Here is a 14,818-nt window from a genome sequence, read left to right as displayed (position 1 = left end):
GATGAAAAATATCAGGAAATAAACAGTAAATGTGCCAAATCCAGCATTGAATATTCCACTAAGTCACTTGACTTTTGCTATTCTGTTGGGAGCGGCAATATTTTAGACAAAAGCAAGAACATTTGGAACTGAACATAGTTCATTTCACTTCATTAAAACAAACTGTCCTTGCTTGTTGTTATCTCTAACTTCAGTTCAACTTGGGACTAACATAGAACATTTAACGTTGTATTTCAGGTGAGTTGTGCCCAAATATGCTGAGTTTCTGGTAGTCCACTCTTCTCAGCCATAAACATTAAGGTGCATGCTTAGAACCAACCATAACATAAGTAATGGCTTACACACATATCAACAAATCATAAATTACAACATTCAAGAAATAAATTCCAAAATGTATTATTACACTGAAGAATATATGACTTAAAATACCACTAAAATACCTGCCAGTCTATTTGTTCTCATATTTATGCACTCAGTCAGTGTCCACGGTTTGCCGCATGTTAAAAATGGCAAAAAATAAACTGCCCTATAGCCTTGATGAGATGAGCAGACATCCCCAGGCTTAAATCCCTTTTCTGAAGGAGCAGAAGCTTGAGAGTTTGTTGAGGTCTCTAGATGGACATTTGAACTTTTCACAGGGCTTTTAAAAGCCTTTATGGAGAGGTGGCAGGGTGGTTGATGGTCAGAGATGTGCTGGTGTTCAGCAGAAATACAAGTATGGGTTCATGATTATAAAATTCAGAAGTGAGGGTTCCAGGTTAAAGGGTAAAACCTGTGACAGATGAGTCCCAGATGCATTCAGGCCTTCATCCCAAGCCAGTTTACCTTAATATGATGTTCAATCATTATTGTTACCCAACTTGTAGCTCAAACAAAGTGTAGATTATGAGTTAAACTTATAAACAATTACACTCTTAATCACTTTCGATAAAAGCATCCATAAAATGCATATGTTCATCTGGATGTTAGACGTTTTCTTACATAAGTTATCCTTGGGATGTTGTCAAGCCACACAGGGCCTCATATTTTTTCCCTATGTTTATATGACATAAAGCCCAGAGGGTGAGGAGGTCAAAACGTGCCCTACTTCCTCTTCTACAGCTTCCGATAGTGCTTGAGCAGCTGATCAATCTTAAACTGTTCTTGACTGCAGAACAAAACTCAAAAGTCCATGATTAAGGCACAAGTGGTTAAGTCAACGCTGTGTTTTTACATGCAATGAGGCAGAAAGCATAAATCCTTCCCTATAAGGTATTTACCTACTGTCATTTACACTTCATACACCATGACATAGGTCACACCTGCTGCATATCCTGAAGTTCAGAGGTCACATTTACTTCTGAATGCTGCCCATGCCAGAGGATGCTGCAGTTTATGTGTGTATATGTGTGTGTGTTAAAACAAACTTTTACTTTGGAATCAATTAAATCGTGACAGCCCTTTATTCATGCATTTTTAGTAGTAACACATGCGGTGACCATCAAACATTATTCTTAGAATATAACTGTAAATACAACAGATAAGGTAACCAACAGAGGAACCAACAGCATAAACAAAGCCAGCAAACACTAAAACAGTTATCTTTTTTATTTGATAGTTAATTGGTTTTCCTTACTAGTGCAAACAATAGGTCAAAAAAGTCCACTCACAAATTACTGCAACCTCATCTTGTATATGAATTTGTGTGATGTGAATCATACAAAAATGTATGATTATTAGCATAAAGCAATACTGAGGCCCCTCCCCTAACACACCCGAAAAGCTAAAGCAAATCACACTAAAACGTAAAAAAGAGATCTTACAAAGTAGCCACCTCATGAAACAGTAATGAATTCCTAAAAGATTGTGTTGGATATTGTGGTCCATGTAGGTCCATCAATGTAGTATACCTCCGTTTTTTAAGAAGCTTTAGATGTCCGTTTCAGTACAGTTCTTTATTTTATCCATGCACCTTTTAAATTGTTTTAACAATGTTTGCAACATTGGATCGCCTGCTGTAGACTAGTCAACATGGCAATAAACACGTTTTCCCTAAACAGGAACTTTCCATCTGATTAGTCCACCAGACTTTAAAGAGATGTTACGCCATGAAACATTTAGCAGTAGATGAGGAGCAGAGCTCATGATGGGTCTTTGCAAGGTGTTGCAGCTGATTATGACCTTTTTAACCGGATTCCTGTATTTATAGGACAATTTGCTATTAAGGGTCTCAATTATCCACATTAGTGATTAGTGATAATCTTAAACACAGAATTTTAATTAAACCAAAAAACATATTCAGTTATACAATGCTGGAACATCAATACTTTTGGTTGGCGGTCTTGTTTTTCAGAAGTTTGATCGCATAAAATCTATGATAAGTTTCTATATTTCATAAAATACAACAAAATCTGTGACCCCTGGAACCTTTTTTGGGCCCCCAGTTGGAGAACCACTGCTGTAGGACATCTAAACATTTACTCTGCAAATAGCCAGACAGCCCTATAGTTTTGGTAGTCTGACAATGCTAATCAGTCAGCATTAATAATTACAGGATGTGTCCTACTTAAACACTTGTTTTCTCAACCAGACAGACATCAAACAACATGTTTACACATCCTGAATTTCAGAGGCATTAAACAATGGCATTTCCACACGATTAAGAGTTGAGGAATGTTGTTGTGTATAATTGAGGGTCATCATGGTGTTTAGTTCTTTATTTTCTTTCTTTCTTTGTGAAATGCCACACCTTGATCTTCACGGGCGATCTTAACGCTCCCATAAGCCCAGCAGGAGTTGGGACAGGGATGCAACCCTTGTTTTGATGTGGTTAAGATAGAGTTTGCACAAGGTCTAAAATACCGGAGATATTTTCCCAAACCATTTGCCTCTGTGCTTTGTCACATGCTCGCAGCAGTTATTTGTATCCCAACCGTGCGCAACCGTTAGGAATTTGAACCTGAGGAGCTTTTAAACATTCTTTCCCTTCACAATGCTGCTACCAACAGCAAGTCATCCAGCAAGCAAGGAGGTTGTAAAAAGTCCCGACAGAGTCAAATCCACAATTTTCGTTCTAAAATGTATTCTAAGCAGACATATAATTACGATCCACCTCAGGATAATAACTTTAAACTGTTTGCTGTACAGCCACATAAACATTGTGCAGCTTAGAAACTATATTTCTACAGCACACATGATGAATTTAACATGAGATTGATACAGAGATGGTGAACACATCATACTGAAGTAGTTCATATGACAGAACGGATCAATGCAGAGAGGAAGTATATATAACCTTGAGTACAATATGGTATTTACAATATTTGCCTTAGCTATAATTTTATAGAATAATGTAACAAAATTAAATCATTCCATTCCATTTTCTACCGCTTATCCGAACTACCTCGGGTCACGGGGAGCCTGCGCCTATCTCAGGAGTCATCGGGCATCAAGGAAAATTAAATCATGATAAACATAATTTTAGACAAAGAAAGCGTTTCTTCAAACTTCTTTTAAAGTAGGAGGAAGTAATGCTGTTTCTTAAATCAGAGTCATCCATGCAGGTTACAGAAAAGTTGTCACAGGGGATAAAGGGACAGGAAAAGAGGAGTGAATGAATGAGAGAGGATGTGAGAAACAGCAGTGAAAACATTGCCTTTCTGCTTTTAATAATGAGAAACACAAACAGTAGATGATATAACTATATTACAGAGTTACATCTCTCATGCGCCGAGGGCAGATGAACAAACAGGAGGTGTCACAAAACCATCCTCAAGATTTATGACTCTGAATTCCCAGTGTCTCTGTCCTTAGATTTGCTCTATCACACACACATACGCCGCGCATTGTGTTTTTATAACCTGAAGCAAAATATATTGCCCAATTTTGATAAAAATAGATTCAGTTCATATTTTTATCATTATTACCTTAACAAATAAGGACAAAGCTTATTTTACAAGATTTGGCTCCCTTCTACAGTAAGTACAAAGTTGCCCCTAAAAATGAAAAAGCATGAAAACACACACAAAATGTAAAGTGTGTGACTGAACTGCTTTCACAATAAAAAAAAAAATGATCAAGGGACAAATGTCAATACACTGTGATATTTATAAACAAAGCATTTATTTTAAAAGACCAAGAGGACAGAGTATATTCTAAACCGTTTATGACACACATTGGTGCATTTAAAAGACCCAGTGCCTGTTTCTAATGATTGGCTGCTTACTCAGTCTTGATGTTTTGTGCGCTTTGTGTCTGGTGCATCGTTTAGCTGGTTAAAGTGCTCAGATAAAGCTGCCAGGGCTCGGTATCGATGAGAGATGCTGTTCTTCACATCTTTAGGTAGCTCAGCATACCTGCCCTCACAAACACAGAACACATAATGCATGTTTATAATTTCATGTGACAAGATCAACACACTGTTCACAGAATTTCACTCATAAAGAATTGCATAAACCATACATATTCCATACAATTACGTTTTATTTTGCAACATACATTCGTAGAGTGAGATCACCTGATTTAGAAATAAATGTTCGCAAATACTTGTGAACTTTGGTAATCAAAACAACTTGAGATTATCTTGAAAGTGTATAGTGGAAGCTTCCATCTACAAAGAAAATTCCTTGAATGTGCAAGCAAGCTGGATATTAAAGCCGTTTCTGATTTCATTTGACCAATACTGTCATCTACTGGTAAACATTAGAAGCACCCCTGAAAAGTGAGAACATACTCACGTTTTGTCATAGCCATCAGGCTGAAAACAAGGATCCCACCCAAAATCTCTCGGGCCTCTGGGCTCAACAATGCAGCCCTAAACATATTAAAAGGGTTGTTAGAGGAGGGACTCAAAAACTCTTACTTAAATTTAAAACATAGGAAAGCAAGACTTTTGGTGCTTATGTTGGCAATTATGTTTTCAGTATATTTTCTACCTATATGTCCTTATTTTACTATTCTGATTAGGTTATAAGTTTATGTATTTAAAAGGGTAGTTGGCCCCCCAAAAAAAACTCACCCCCTTGTAATTTTAAACTGTATGACTGACTTTCTTCCGCAGAGCACAAAAGATGATATTTTTAAGAATGTTTGTAACCAAAAATGATGACAGAATTATTGTTTAGGGGTGAACTATCCCTTTAAAGAGGAGCCCTTTTTTTTAAGTTTGATGAAGTGATGGGAAGAAAAGAGAGAATATTTGGAATGACATGAGCTGGATTTAAACATGCACTCTCACATGACAACATAATATCTAATAACTGATACAATGAATTATTAATATGACTAAATTATTACTGCTTATTGTATTTGTTCACCTCGGTTATTCCTCTAAAAAGCTGAACTGGCTCATCTTTCCCAGCACAGAAGGCAAATGTACACAGAGCCCAGGCTGACTTATCCTCAAAACCTGTCAGCAATTTATGCAGTCCTGCAAAAAGAGTGGTAAAGACAACCCAGCTAAATTTGCTTAATCAATGTTGGCGCTGTTCTAATCATATCTGTTTCTCCAGTTTAAATAATTTCAGTTGGTTTTTAAATAGAACTATTGCTTTATAAGATGTGTATTTGCGGAAGTATCTTACCCTCCGGTTTAAGTTTATCCAGGAACCATTTTCTGCAGAGAGAAAAACAACAAAATTAAATGTACTTTAGTTGTGGTATATTAACCATAAATGAAAATTCAGTGACTAACTGACTTAGCCAGCATTCATTCATTGCATCTTTTGTTCATATAATGAAAGTAAATGGTGACTGAGGCTGTCAGTCCCTAAAACACTTCACTCGGAGTACACTTTTCCTTTAATCCAATGTGCAACAAACCTATCCATTGATAGGTAAATAATTGACAAATCACATAGGTGAATAATTTGATTATTAGATCTACACCACAAAAAGTGATTATTTACATGTAAGGTCCTGGTAATCCTTCGAGTGCCCTGAAACATAGACAGGTGTCTTCTACCAGCACTGGCCCATCCACCTTAACACAGAAAACATACAATGTGGGTGAGACATCAGTCAGGATACATGCAAAAACAGTGTGCATTTTACATACCTGCCTTGATGCTTCCTGACACTTTTGTATAGAAATATCATCTGGTTCCCCCTGATATTCAGGCACTGCAAGATCATTTATAACCACATCATATATAAGTAAGCCGTAAGTGTAACTTAGTAGCTGCCTGAAATACTTACAGTCAATCTTCTTGGAAATTAGTTTATAAGGAAACTTGTCACCAAGGATTTGAACTACCTGGAAAACAGTTAGATTACTAAGAATGTCAAATGTGACTAGTACATTATTTTTTATACTATTATAGCTAGCGATCAACTATGATTTTGGTATTTTCCGCATATTTAACGATACATTGCTTTGTGCCATGTGAGAAGATTCATGATCCGTTTAGACACACTTGTATATACCCTGTTCATGATTTAAAATTCATAAATGTGTGCGTAGATACCTCTTTTGAGACAATCGCTACTCGTTCTTACCTCTTCTAATTTTTTCGCGTTACCAGTAACAAAAACCACAGCTCTGCTGGTCGGTACTGCCATGTTTCGATAATTTTCGAACATTCCGTCACTGTCGGTAAAGTAAACGTGTGGCACTTTGCATGCGATAAGCCAATCACATTCCTCACCTTCAATATTCAACAAATAGTGAACGTTTATAATTCACGTTGGACACGCCTCTTACGGGCACTGGCCAATGGCTGCCCGCTAAACCTCGTCCATCTCTAAAATAGCTCCGGCTGGGAAACATTAAACATGTGGGTCGCAGACATCATCACGTCAACGTTTGCCATTTGCCGTTTGCCGTTTATCAGGAAAACTATCACGTAGTATTTAGAGTATTAATAATAGTAAGTGAATAGATTATATTCACTTCTTAACATCGGGATATATATACGTTTAAGGGGTTTAAAAGACCAGACAAGCATGAGTTTATTGCCTCGCACCGCAGAGGAGTTCAGCTCAGCGGATTACTGGGATCGATTTTTCCGTAAAAGAGGAGAAAAGGCTTTCGAGTGGTATGGAGACTATAACTCACTCTGCGGAATACTGCATAAATACATTAAACCTCGTGATAAGGTATCTGTGTTTTTTTTAAAGATATTTTTCTTGTGCAATGAATCAGAAAGTTGAAGAGAATGTACTTAACTTACTAAATTAACTAAAAAGTCTTCTTGAGCTCAGTGACTTACAACCTTTAGTACAGACGTAATCAAACCCCTCGTGGCTGATATCATAAGAGGAACTGTGCTTGTGAGATTTTGTTAAAAAATAAATAAGATTGCTTGTCCAAGTCGAAGCAATAACTCGAAAAGGCTGCAAACCTTAAAGATGCTTGAGAATGCAACACGTAATATTAAGAGCCAACATTTTTGAAAAAAGATAAATTGTGAGGAAGTAGTTTGTGGTCTTGTGCATTATAAAGATGCTATGTATAAATATGTCTAGCATAACTTCATCTGGACAGTGCTTGCATATATTTGTTTGGGGTTTTCAAACTTAACTCTTTGCAGCACTTCAACTTTTGTTTCTGTTGCAGGTGTTGGTGGTGGGTTGCGGTAACTCTGAGCTAAGTGAACAGCTATATGATGTTGGCTACCGTCATCTAACCAACATTGACATCAGCGAGACAGTGGTCTCTCACATGAATCAGCGGAACACAGAGCGACGTCCCGATCTGACCTTCCAGCAGGTGGATGCCACTGAGACAGGCTTTGAAAATGGGAGCTTTCAGGCAGCCCTGGATAAGGGCACACTTGATGCCATGGCTTCAGAGGAGGAAGGTGCTCTTGCTGGCAGAATGATGAAAGAAGTTGGCAGAGTTTTGGCCGTGGGGGGCCGATACGTGTGCATAACTTTAGCACAGGAACATGTTATTAAATTGGCAGTGGAGCATTTTGCCCAGGGTTGGGCTGTACGAATCCACTGCTTGAGTGGACAGCAAACAGAGGACTCTGATTCTTCTTTCGCCCTCCCTGTTTTTGTTCTTGTATGTACCAAATTTCGCCAAGCACCTCCGTTTGCAGTGCTGGAATTGTGTGAGGGTGAGGATGGAGCTCCCACTAGGCTTGCATCAGTGCCTGATTTGTTGTCTGCTGTGAAGGAGAGGCAGGCTTACAATCTGATGCTGCATAAGCTCAGAGGTGGAACAGATGCTAGTAGCACGCCTTCCCTCACATTGTGCCATGCAGCCACCGGTCGCCCACGATACACTCTGACAGTGCAGGACAGCTTGCCTTCTGCCAAGCTACCACGGAGTAATCACTTTGCTATCTTTATTGGTGAGTGCTTGGTTTTTGCCTGTTACACTCAGCTCACAATTCGATGTAATACTTGGTTCGCAAAATTATAGTATCATGATTTTTGGAACATTTTAAAGGGGTCATTTGACACTGCTAAAGCAAATATTATTGTTTGCTTTTTATATAATACAATGCGTATACTCGATTTAAGGTTAAAAAACGCTGTATTTTCCACATGCCATGCATGTTTGTATCTCCTGTTTGCTCTGCCTCTCTGAAACGCGCTGAAAGTTTACAAAGCTAATCGCTCTGAAAAGCGAGGTGTGCTATTATTGGCCAGTTCTTAGATTTGTGCGGTCTTAGTCAAATCGTCATACGAACTGACGTAGATTTGCCGGGGTGTGGTTACACAAGGCGTTTCAGGCAGGTCTGGGTGAGCATTCGCTTCAAGATAAAATACATCTTTTATTCGGACACTTAAATTTTTTGCAATTTTACGTGTCTAATACATGCATGGGCAACTTATAACACACCACAGACAAAGAAAAACACGTATTTCCGGCGAATCACCCCTTTAAAAAAGATGCTTCGGTTCAAATAAGAGATTTATTTGCAAAACAGTTTGTTATAGACTAACTCTGTCACTAAAAATAAGACACGATTTTTAAGAACTTTTATAGAATTAGAAGAACAAGAAAAGCATTAAATAAGCAGATGCAGGTCACATGTTGGCAGCTCAAATATTAGAATTAAACAGACATCATATCATAAAAAAATGTCACTTTACAATACACATCATAATTCTTTTGTACCACAATTTATCATACTAAAATGCACTGTTCCACCTATATAAGTAACTAGTATAACTATTTTTTTCACTTTCATACTTTTATTTATATATATAAACAGTCAGGTCCATAAATATTGGGACATCGACACAATTCTAACATTTTTGGCTCTATACACCACCACAATGGATTTCAAATGAAACGAACAAGATGTGCTTTAACTGCAGACTGTCAAGCTTTAATTTGAGGGTATTTACATCCAAATCAGGTGAACGGTGTAGGAATTACAACAGTTTGCATATGTGCCTCCCAATTGTTAAGGGACCAAAAGTAATGGGACAATTGGCTTCTCAACTGTTCCATGGCCAGGTGTGTGTTATTCCCTCACTATCCCAATAACAATGAGCAGATAAAAGGTCCAGAGTTCATTTCAAGTGTGCTATTTGCATTTGGAATCTGTTGCTGTCAACTGTCAAGATGAGATCCAAAGAGCTGTCACTATCAGTAAAGCAAGCCATCATTTGGCTGAAAAAACAAAACAAACCCATCAGAGAGATAGCAAAAACATTAGGCGTGGCCAAAACAACTGTTTGGAACATTCTTAAAAAGAAGGAATGCACCGGTGAGCTCCGCAACACCAAAAGACCCTGGAAGACCACGGAAAACAACTGTGGTGGATGACCGAAGAATTCTTTCCCTGGTGAAGAAAATACCCTTCAAAACAGTTGGCCAAATCAAGAACACTCTCCAGGAGTTAGGTGTATGTGTGTCAAAGTCAACAATCAAGAGAAGACTTCACCAGAGTGAATACAGAGGGTTCACCACAAGATGTAAACCATTGGTGAGCCTCAAAAACAGGAAGGCCAGATTAGAGTTTGCCAAACGACATCTAAAAAAGCCTTTACAGTTCTGAAACAACATGGACAGATGAGACCAAGATCAACTTGTACCAGAGTGATGGGAAGAGAAGAGTATGGAGAAGGAAAGGAACTGCTCATGATCCTAAGAATACCACCTCATCAGTGAAGCATGGTGGTGGTAGTGTCAAGGCGTGGGCATATATGGCTGCCTGTGGAACTGGTTCTCTTGTATTTATTGATGATGTGACTGCTGACAAAAGCAGCAGGATGAATTCTGAAGTCTTTCGGGCAATTTTATCTGCTCATATTCAGCCAAATGCTTCAGGACTCATTGGACGGCGCTTCACAGTGCATATGGACAATGACCAAAAACATACTGCAAAAGCAACCAAAGAGTTTTTGAAGTGAAAGAAGTAGACTGTTATGCAATGGCCAAGTCAATCACCTGACCTGAATCCGATTGAGCATGCATTTCACTTGCTGAAGACAAAACTGAAGGGAAAATGCCACAAGAACAAGCAGGAACTAAAGACGGTTGCAGTAGAGGCCTGGCAGAGCATCACCAGGGATGAAACCCAGTGTCTGGGGATGTCTATGCGTTCCAGACTTCAGACTGTAATTGACTGGAAAGGATTTGCAATCAAGTATTAAAAAGTGAAAGTTTGATTTATGATTATTATTCTGTCCCATTACTTTTGGTCCCTTAACAAGTGGGAGGCACATATGCAAACTGTTGTAATTCCTACACCATTCACCTGATTTGGATGTAAATACCCTCAAATTAAAGGTGACAATCTGCAGTTAAAGCACATATTGTTCGTTTCATTTGAAATCCATTGTGGTGGTGTATAGAGCCAAAAATGTTAGAATTGTGTCGATGTCCCAATATTTATGGACCTGACTGTATATATATATTTTACTATTTTTCACATAGTAATTTCGCTTTAGCCTTCTGTAATACTTGATTCTGATCGGTCAGTTGAGATGTTGAGCGGTCAAATTTATATAATTATTTTTATTATGACCACTAAACTATTTAATTGTTACTTACTAGGGTATTTTCAAATGCCAGTTTGCTGACTCAAAATGCACTTCCCTTTTGGTGTTATCGCGTCCATATATCATGTTAATAAAGAATTGTTTTTAAGTTCCTCAGGGCCGTGAGTCTGATTGGTTATATGGCTCGGCTGAAGGCCGTGCTCAGTTAGCATCCAGCGCAAAATTCAAGCGGTTGGTCATTGTGGCAATGCATAGAGATCAGGAATACGAGGACATGCAGGCTGTCCAATCAGAGCTCTCTCCGATGGTGATGGAACTTGCTCCTCCTGGAATGCAAGCCAATCAGCAGGTGAAATAGAATAACATGCATCTGTTTTGCTGTTCATCTTCTCTTCTCTCCATCCTCAAGCTTTTTCATCTTTTGGTAGGTGCCATTCCTGTCTGTGGGAGGTGATCTGGGGTGGAGAGAAGTCGTTGGCCGAGGGGTCAGTGCTTTGACTGGAGAATACTCTGTGGAAGATGTCAGAGGAGAGGATGGTCACCTTTATCGCAGGCTGGTCTTTATGAACAATTCTCAGCTTGTGCAGTCAGAGAGTAGACTCCACGCTACTGCCACAGGTGAGCTTTCAAAAGATAACGATAGAGAATCCCGCCATGTGTGATTTCTGCAATGTTATAGAACATTTCTTGAAGTGATTGTTCACTCAAAAAGGACAATTCTGCCATCATTTTCTCACCTTCACTTCAAACCTTTATGACTTTCTTTCTTAAGCAGGAAACAAAAGAAGATATTTTGAAGAAAGTTGGTAACCAAACAGCACTGGCCCCCATTCACTTCTATTGTATGGACACAAAACCAATGCAAGTGAATGGGGGCCAGTTAACAACAATCTTCAGAATATCTTCTTTTGTGTTCTGCAGAAAAAGTCATTCGAAATGATGAGGGTGAATAAATGAATTAAATTTTGGGGTTATTTTACTTTAAGATTGATTTCAGTGTTTTGACTCATTTGCCAGCTTCTGCTAATAAAAAGAAGAACAGGAAAAAGTCCAAGGCCTCTGTTTCTGGGGCCCCTGCTGTTAAGGGCGCTAAAACCCGAAGTGTGGACAGAGGTTTTCTCTGCTGTACACATCATGAAGTCATGGTCGCAGGTTTAGCCATGCTAGGAACAGATGGATTCAGTAGTAAGGGTAAGTAACGTTGAATAAAGGTAACATTGAAAAGTTTAGAATTTACATTTTGAAAGGGTGGCATTTTTTAATATTAGACATATAACTTTGTTAAAATATCTGCTTTTATGTTTAGTAGAATAGTTTACTAACAAATTTAAATATATCCCATAATTTTTATTACGTTCCTTTTTATATTACTTTTATTGTGTACATTCCTTTCTTTTTCTCCACCGAATACAATTTAACTAATAATAAATAAAACTCTGGCTGTTTCTTGATTTGTAATGCCATTGGATTATGCACTTTTTAAAGCTTCAAATACAGGGCACATCCGCCAGAATAGTAATCTATATGTTTCCAGCGGGTTAATAAATGTCTTCTGAATCTAAACAATTTGCGAGTAAAAGCAACTAATGTTTTGTGTTTAATAATCCAAAATATGTCACGTTGGAATTTTAACACGTTTAAAAAGAGGACTACATTCGTAATGGTAGCACTTCGCTCTACGATTTTGAACATTGAATATCATGGGTTCCTGGTTGTCTCTTCAAATTTTATTTAGAAAAGAATATCGCTGCTGTCCTGTCCTTGTATCTCCATATTTTGTGATTTTTTTTTTTATCCAACCGGTAAAAAAGTATTTTTCATCTTTGACAACACAGTGTGCTGCAGTTTTTTATCCATTTCATGCAAAACAGGAAATTTGAATATACTGTTCAGGGTTTTAGAAGGACAGCAATGATATGTTAGTTATTTATCAAGTTTTAAGACTTTTTCTGATAAAAAAAAATTTGACAATAAATTCAGTTTTCACAGTGATGTCCATACATAACCTGTTATATAACACATCCTCAAACAGATCACCCAGTGTCCGTGTTACTGGTAGGACTGGGCGGCGGTGGCCTGCCCCAGTTTGTGCATGACTTTCTGCCTTGTGCACAAATGGAGGTGGTGGAACTAGACTCAGTCGTGCTTGAGGTGGCTCAGACCTGGTTTGGATTTCAGATGGATGAGAGGCTGAAGGTTATACTGGGAGATGGACTGGAGCACATTACAATGCTGGAGAGTAAAGGTAGGAATTAATCTAAACAGTTTTGTAGAGACATTAAGGGGTTCCAGGAGGTTCTTAGCGGGATTGTGCCTTACCTTTACCATCTTAAACATGTTTGCTCTTTTTATAGGAGGCCATTCATTTGATGTTGTCATGTTTGACGTTGACAGCAAAGATAGCACCTTGGGCATGAGCTGCCCTCCACCAACCTTTGTAGAGACTTTACTACTAAAAAAAATTTACAACTTGCTTACACCTCGAGGTAAGTGAGATTTAATGTTGTTGAAAGATTCTTCGAGGAAAGTTCTGATGGTTTCTTTCTTTTCCTTCAAAGGGCTGTTTATGCTAAACCTCGTGTGTCGTGACTCGTCTCTCAGGAAGTCTGTGCTTGAACGCGTTCAGGCCATTTTCCCACGTGTGTTCTCTCGAGGAATTGAGGGGGAAGTCAATGAGGTGCTTCTGTGTTGCAGAAGTGCAGGGGATGGGCACAAACCTCACACTGTTCCACACACATTACAACAGACAGCAAATGACCTACAAAAGACACTATGTAATAAAACCCAGACTGCACCTTGTGTCCCTCAAATAGACGTTACTGCCATGTTAAATGATCTAAAGGTCATCTAAACATTGAATGTTGTGGAGAGTAGGGCTTTATGTATCAAATTACCAAAATTCATTTTTTTTATATCAAGAAAAGGTTTGTAATCAACAGGAATTGAATTATGATTAGAAAATGTAAATATTAGGATTTTTTTGTCCCAAGGTAGCAGAATGATAATAAAATGATCAACATAAAAGTAGTTTATCAGCAGGGTCCTTCCAGCCCTTTGGAAGAAAACGACAAATTTTTACATCGGATGTTGAGGTGTAATAACAAAAACATGCAGAATTATACATTAGGAAATGACATTTTATCCTACTTGGTAGGATGTTTTGATTATGTCAGTAAGCATTTAAGCTTTCTTTATTTGTAAACAAATCTTCACCTTGCCAACAATGATGATGGTGATGATGATGATGACTGTGTTTGGCTTCAAAGTATTGCTGGTGTTTCATATGTGTATGCTGTCAGTGTGCTGAAAATCAATCATCAATGAATAGAAATATTGTGACAATGCCTTTATTTTCGTCAATAAATAAAGTTATTCGTTTTGATACTGTAAAATAAAAATCCACCCATTGCCATTTTATTTATTCAAAAATGTTCAATATTATAAGTCATGTTATTATTTTTTAATCAATCGTTCTTAATAATTGAATGATTATTACCTGGCAACCCAGAGAACGTGCAGTGTTATTTTTACTTGATGAGTCCAATGTAATAAAACGAATACGGATGTTCTACATTACTAAACACTGCCCCCTACTGTTAAATAAATACGTTTATAAATAAAATCTGAACATGCATTTCATTTAGTTTTGAAACTATCTTTTTCATGATCATGTTAATTAGTGAAGGGTTCTGTCTTTCGAAAATGACGTAAAAACTAGGTTAGGTTGAAATAAATGGTTTGTACTGCTGATAAGTGAAAATGTCAAAAAAAAGCATGATGGAATTTATGGTCGATTGTGTATTTCTTATTTCATTTTCTATTAATTTGATTTGCAGAAAAACATTTTCATATTATAAAAGGGGCTGGGACTCTTGCGAGTGGTGCGCGCAACTGCAACGTCAGTTTGTGTAAATTTTTTCCACATCCCCCATTT

The 14,818-nt window shown here is 37.9% G+C and overlaps 2 protein-coding genes across 3 annotated transcripts; one reads left to right on the top strand and one right to left on the bottom strand.

Annotated features, from left to right (window-relative positions):
• Nucleotides 1–4,082: 4,082 nt before the first annotated feature.
• itpa (inosine triphosphatase (nucleoside triphosphate pyrophosphatase)) lies at nt 4,083–6,566 on the bottom strand. The gene is made up of 8 exons (XM_056764444.1): nt 6,475–6,566; nt 6,175–6,232; nt 6,035–6,099; nt 5,886–5,959; nt 5,562–5,593; nt 5,295–5,407; nt 4,716–4,792; nt 4,083–4,334 (listed from the first exon to the last, which is right to left on the bottom strand). Exons 1-8 carry the CDS (start codon nt 6,556–6,558, stop codon nt 4,205–4,207), a joined length of 633 nt encoding a protein of 210 aa, XP_056620422.1. The 5' UTR covers nt 6,559–6,566; the 3' UTR covers nt 4,083–4,204.
• Nucleotides 6,567–6,764: 198 nt separating this feature from the next.
• Nucleotides 6,765–14,758, top strand: mettl13 (methyltransferase 13, eEF1A lysine and N-terminal methyltransferase). Of its 2 annotated transcripts, none has more exons than XM_056763960.1 (8): nt 6,765–7,013; nt 7,535–8,276; nt 11,034–11,233; nt 11,313–11,502; nt 11,902–12,075; nt 12,917–13,129; nt 13,239–13,370; nt 13,443–14,758. In XM_056763960.1, the coding sequence occupies exons 2-8, from the start codon at nt 7,640–7,642 to the stop codon at nt 13,733–13,735; spliced, it is 1,839 nt and encodes a 612-aa protein (XP_056619938.1). In that variant the 5' UTR covers nt 6,765–7,013; nt 7,535–7,639; the 3' UTR covers nt 13,736–14,758. The 2 variants fall into 2 exon arrangements, with proteins under 2 accessions (XP_056619938.1, XP_056619937.1); XM_056763959.1 differs by having other exon boundaries at nt 6,765–7,074.
• Nucleotides 14,759–14,818: the final 60 nt, after the last annotated feature.

Source organism: Triplophysa dalaica, chromosome 13 (assembly GCF_015846415.1).
Source record: "Triplophysa dalaica isolate WHDGS20190420 chromosome 13, ASM1584641v1, whole genome shotgun sequence".
NCBI classification, from domain to species: domain Eukaryota; kingdom Metazoa; phylum Chordata; class Actinopteri; order Cypriniformes; family Nemacheilidae; genus Triplophysa; species Triplophysa dalaica.
The sequence above is the reverse complement of the archived record's forward strand: the minus strand, read 5'-3'. Positions and strand labels throughout refer to the sequence as shown.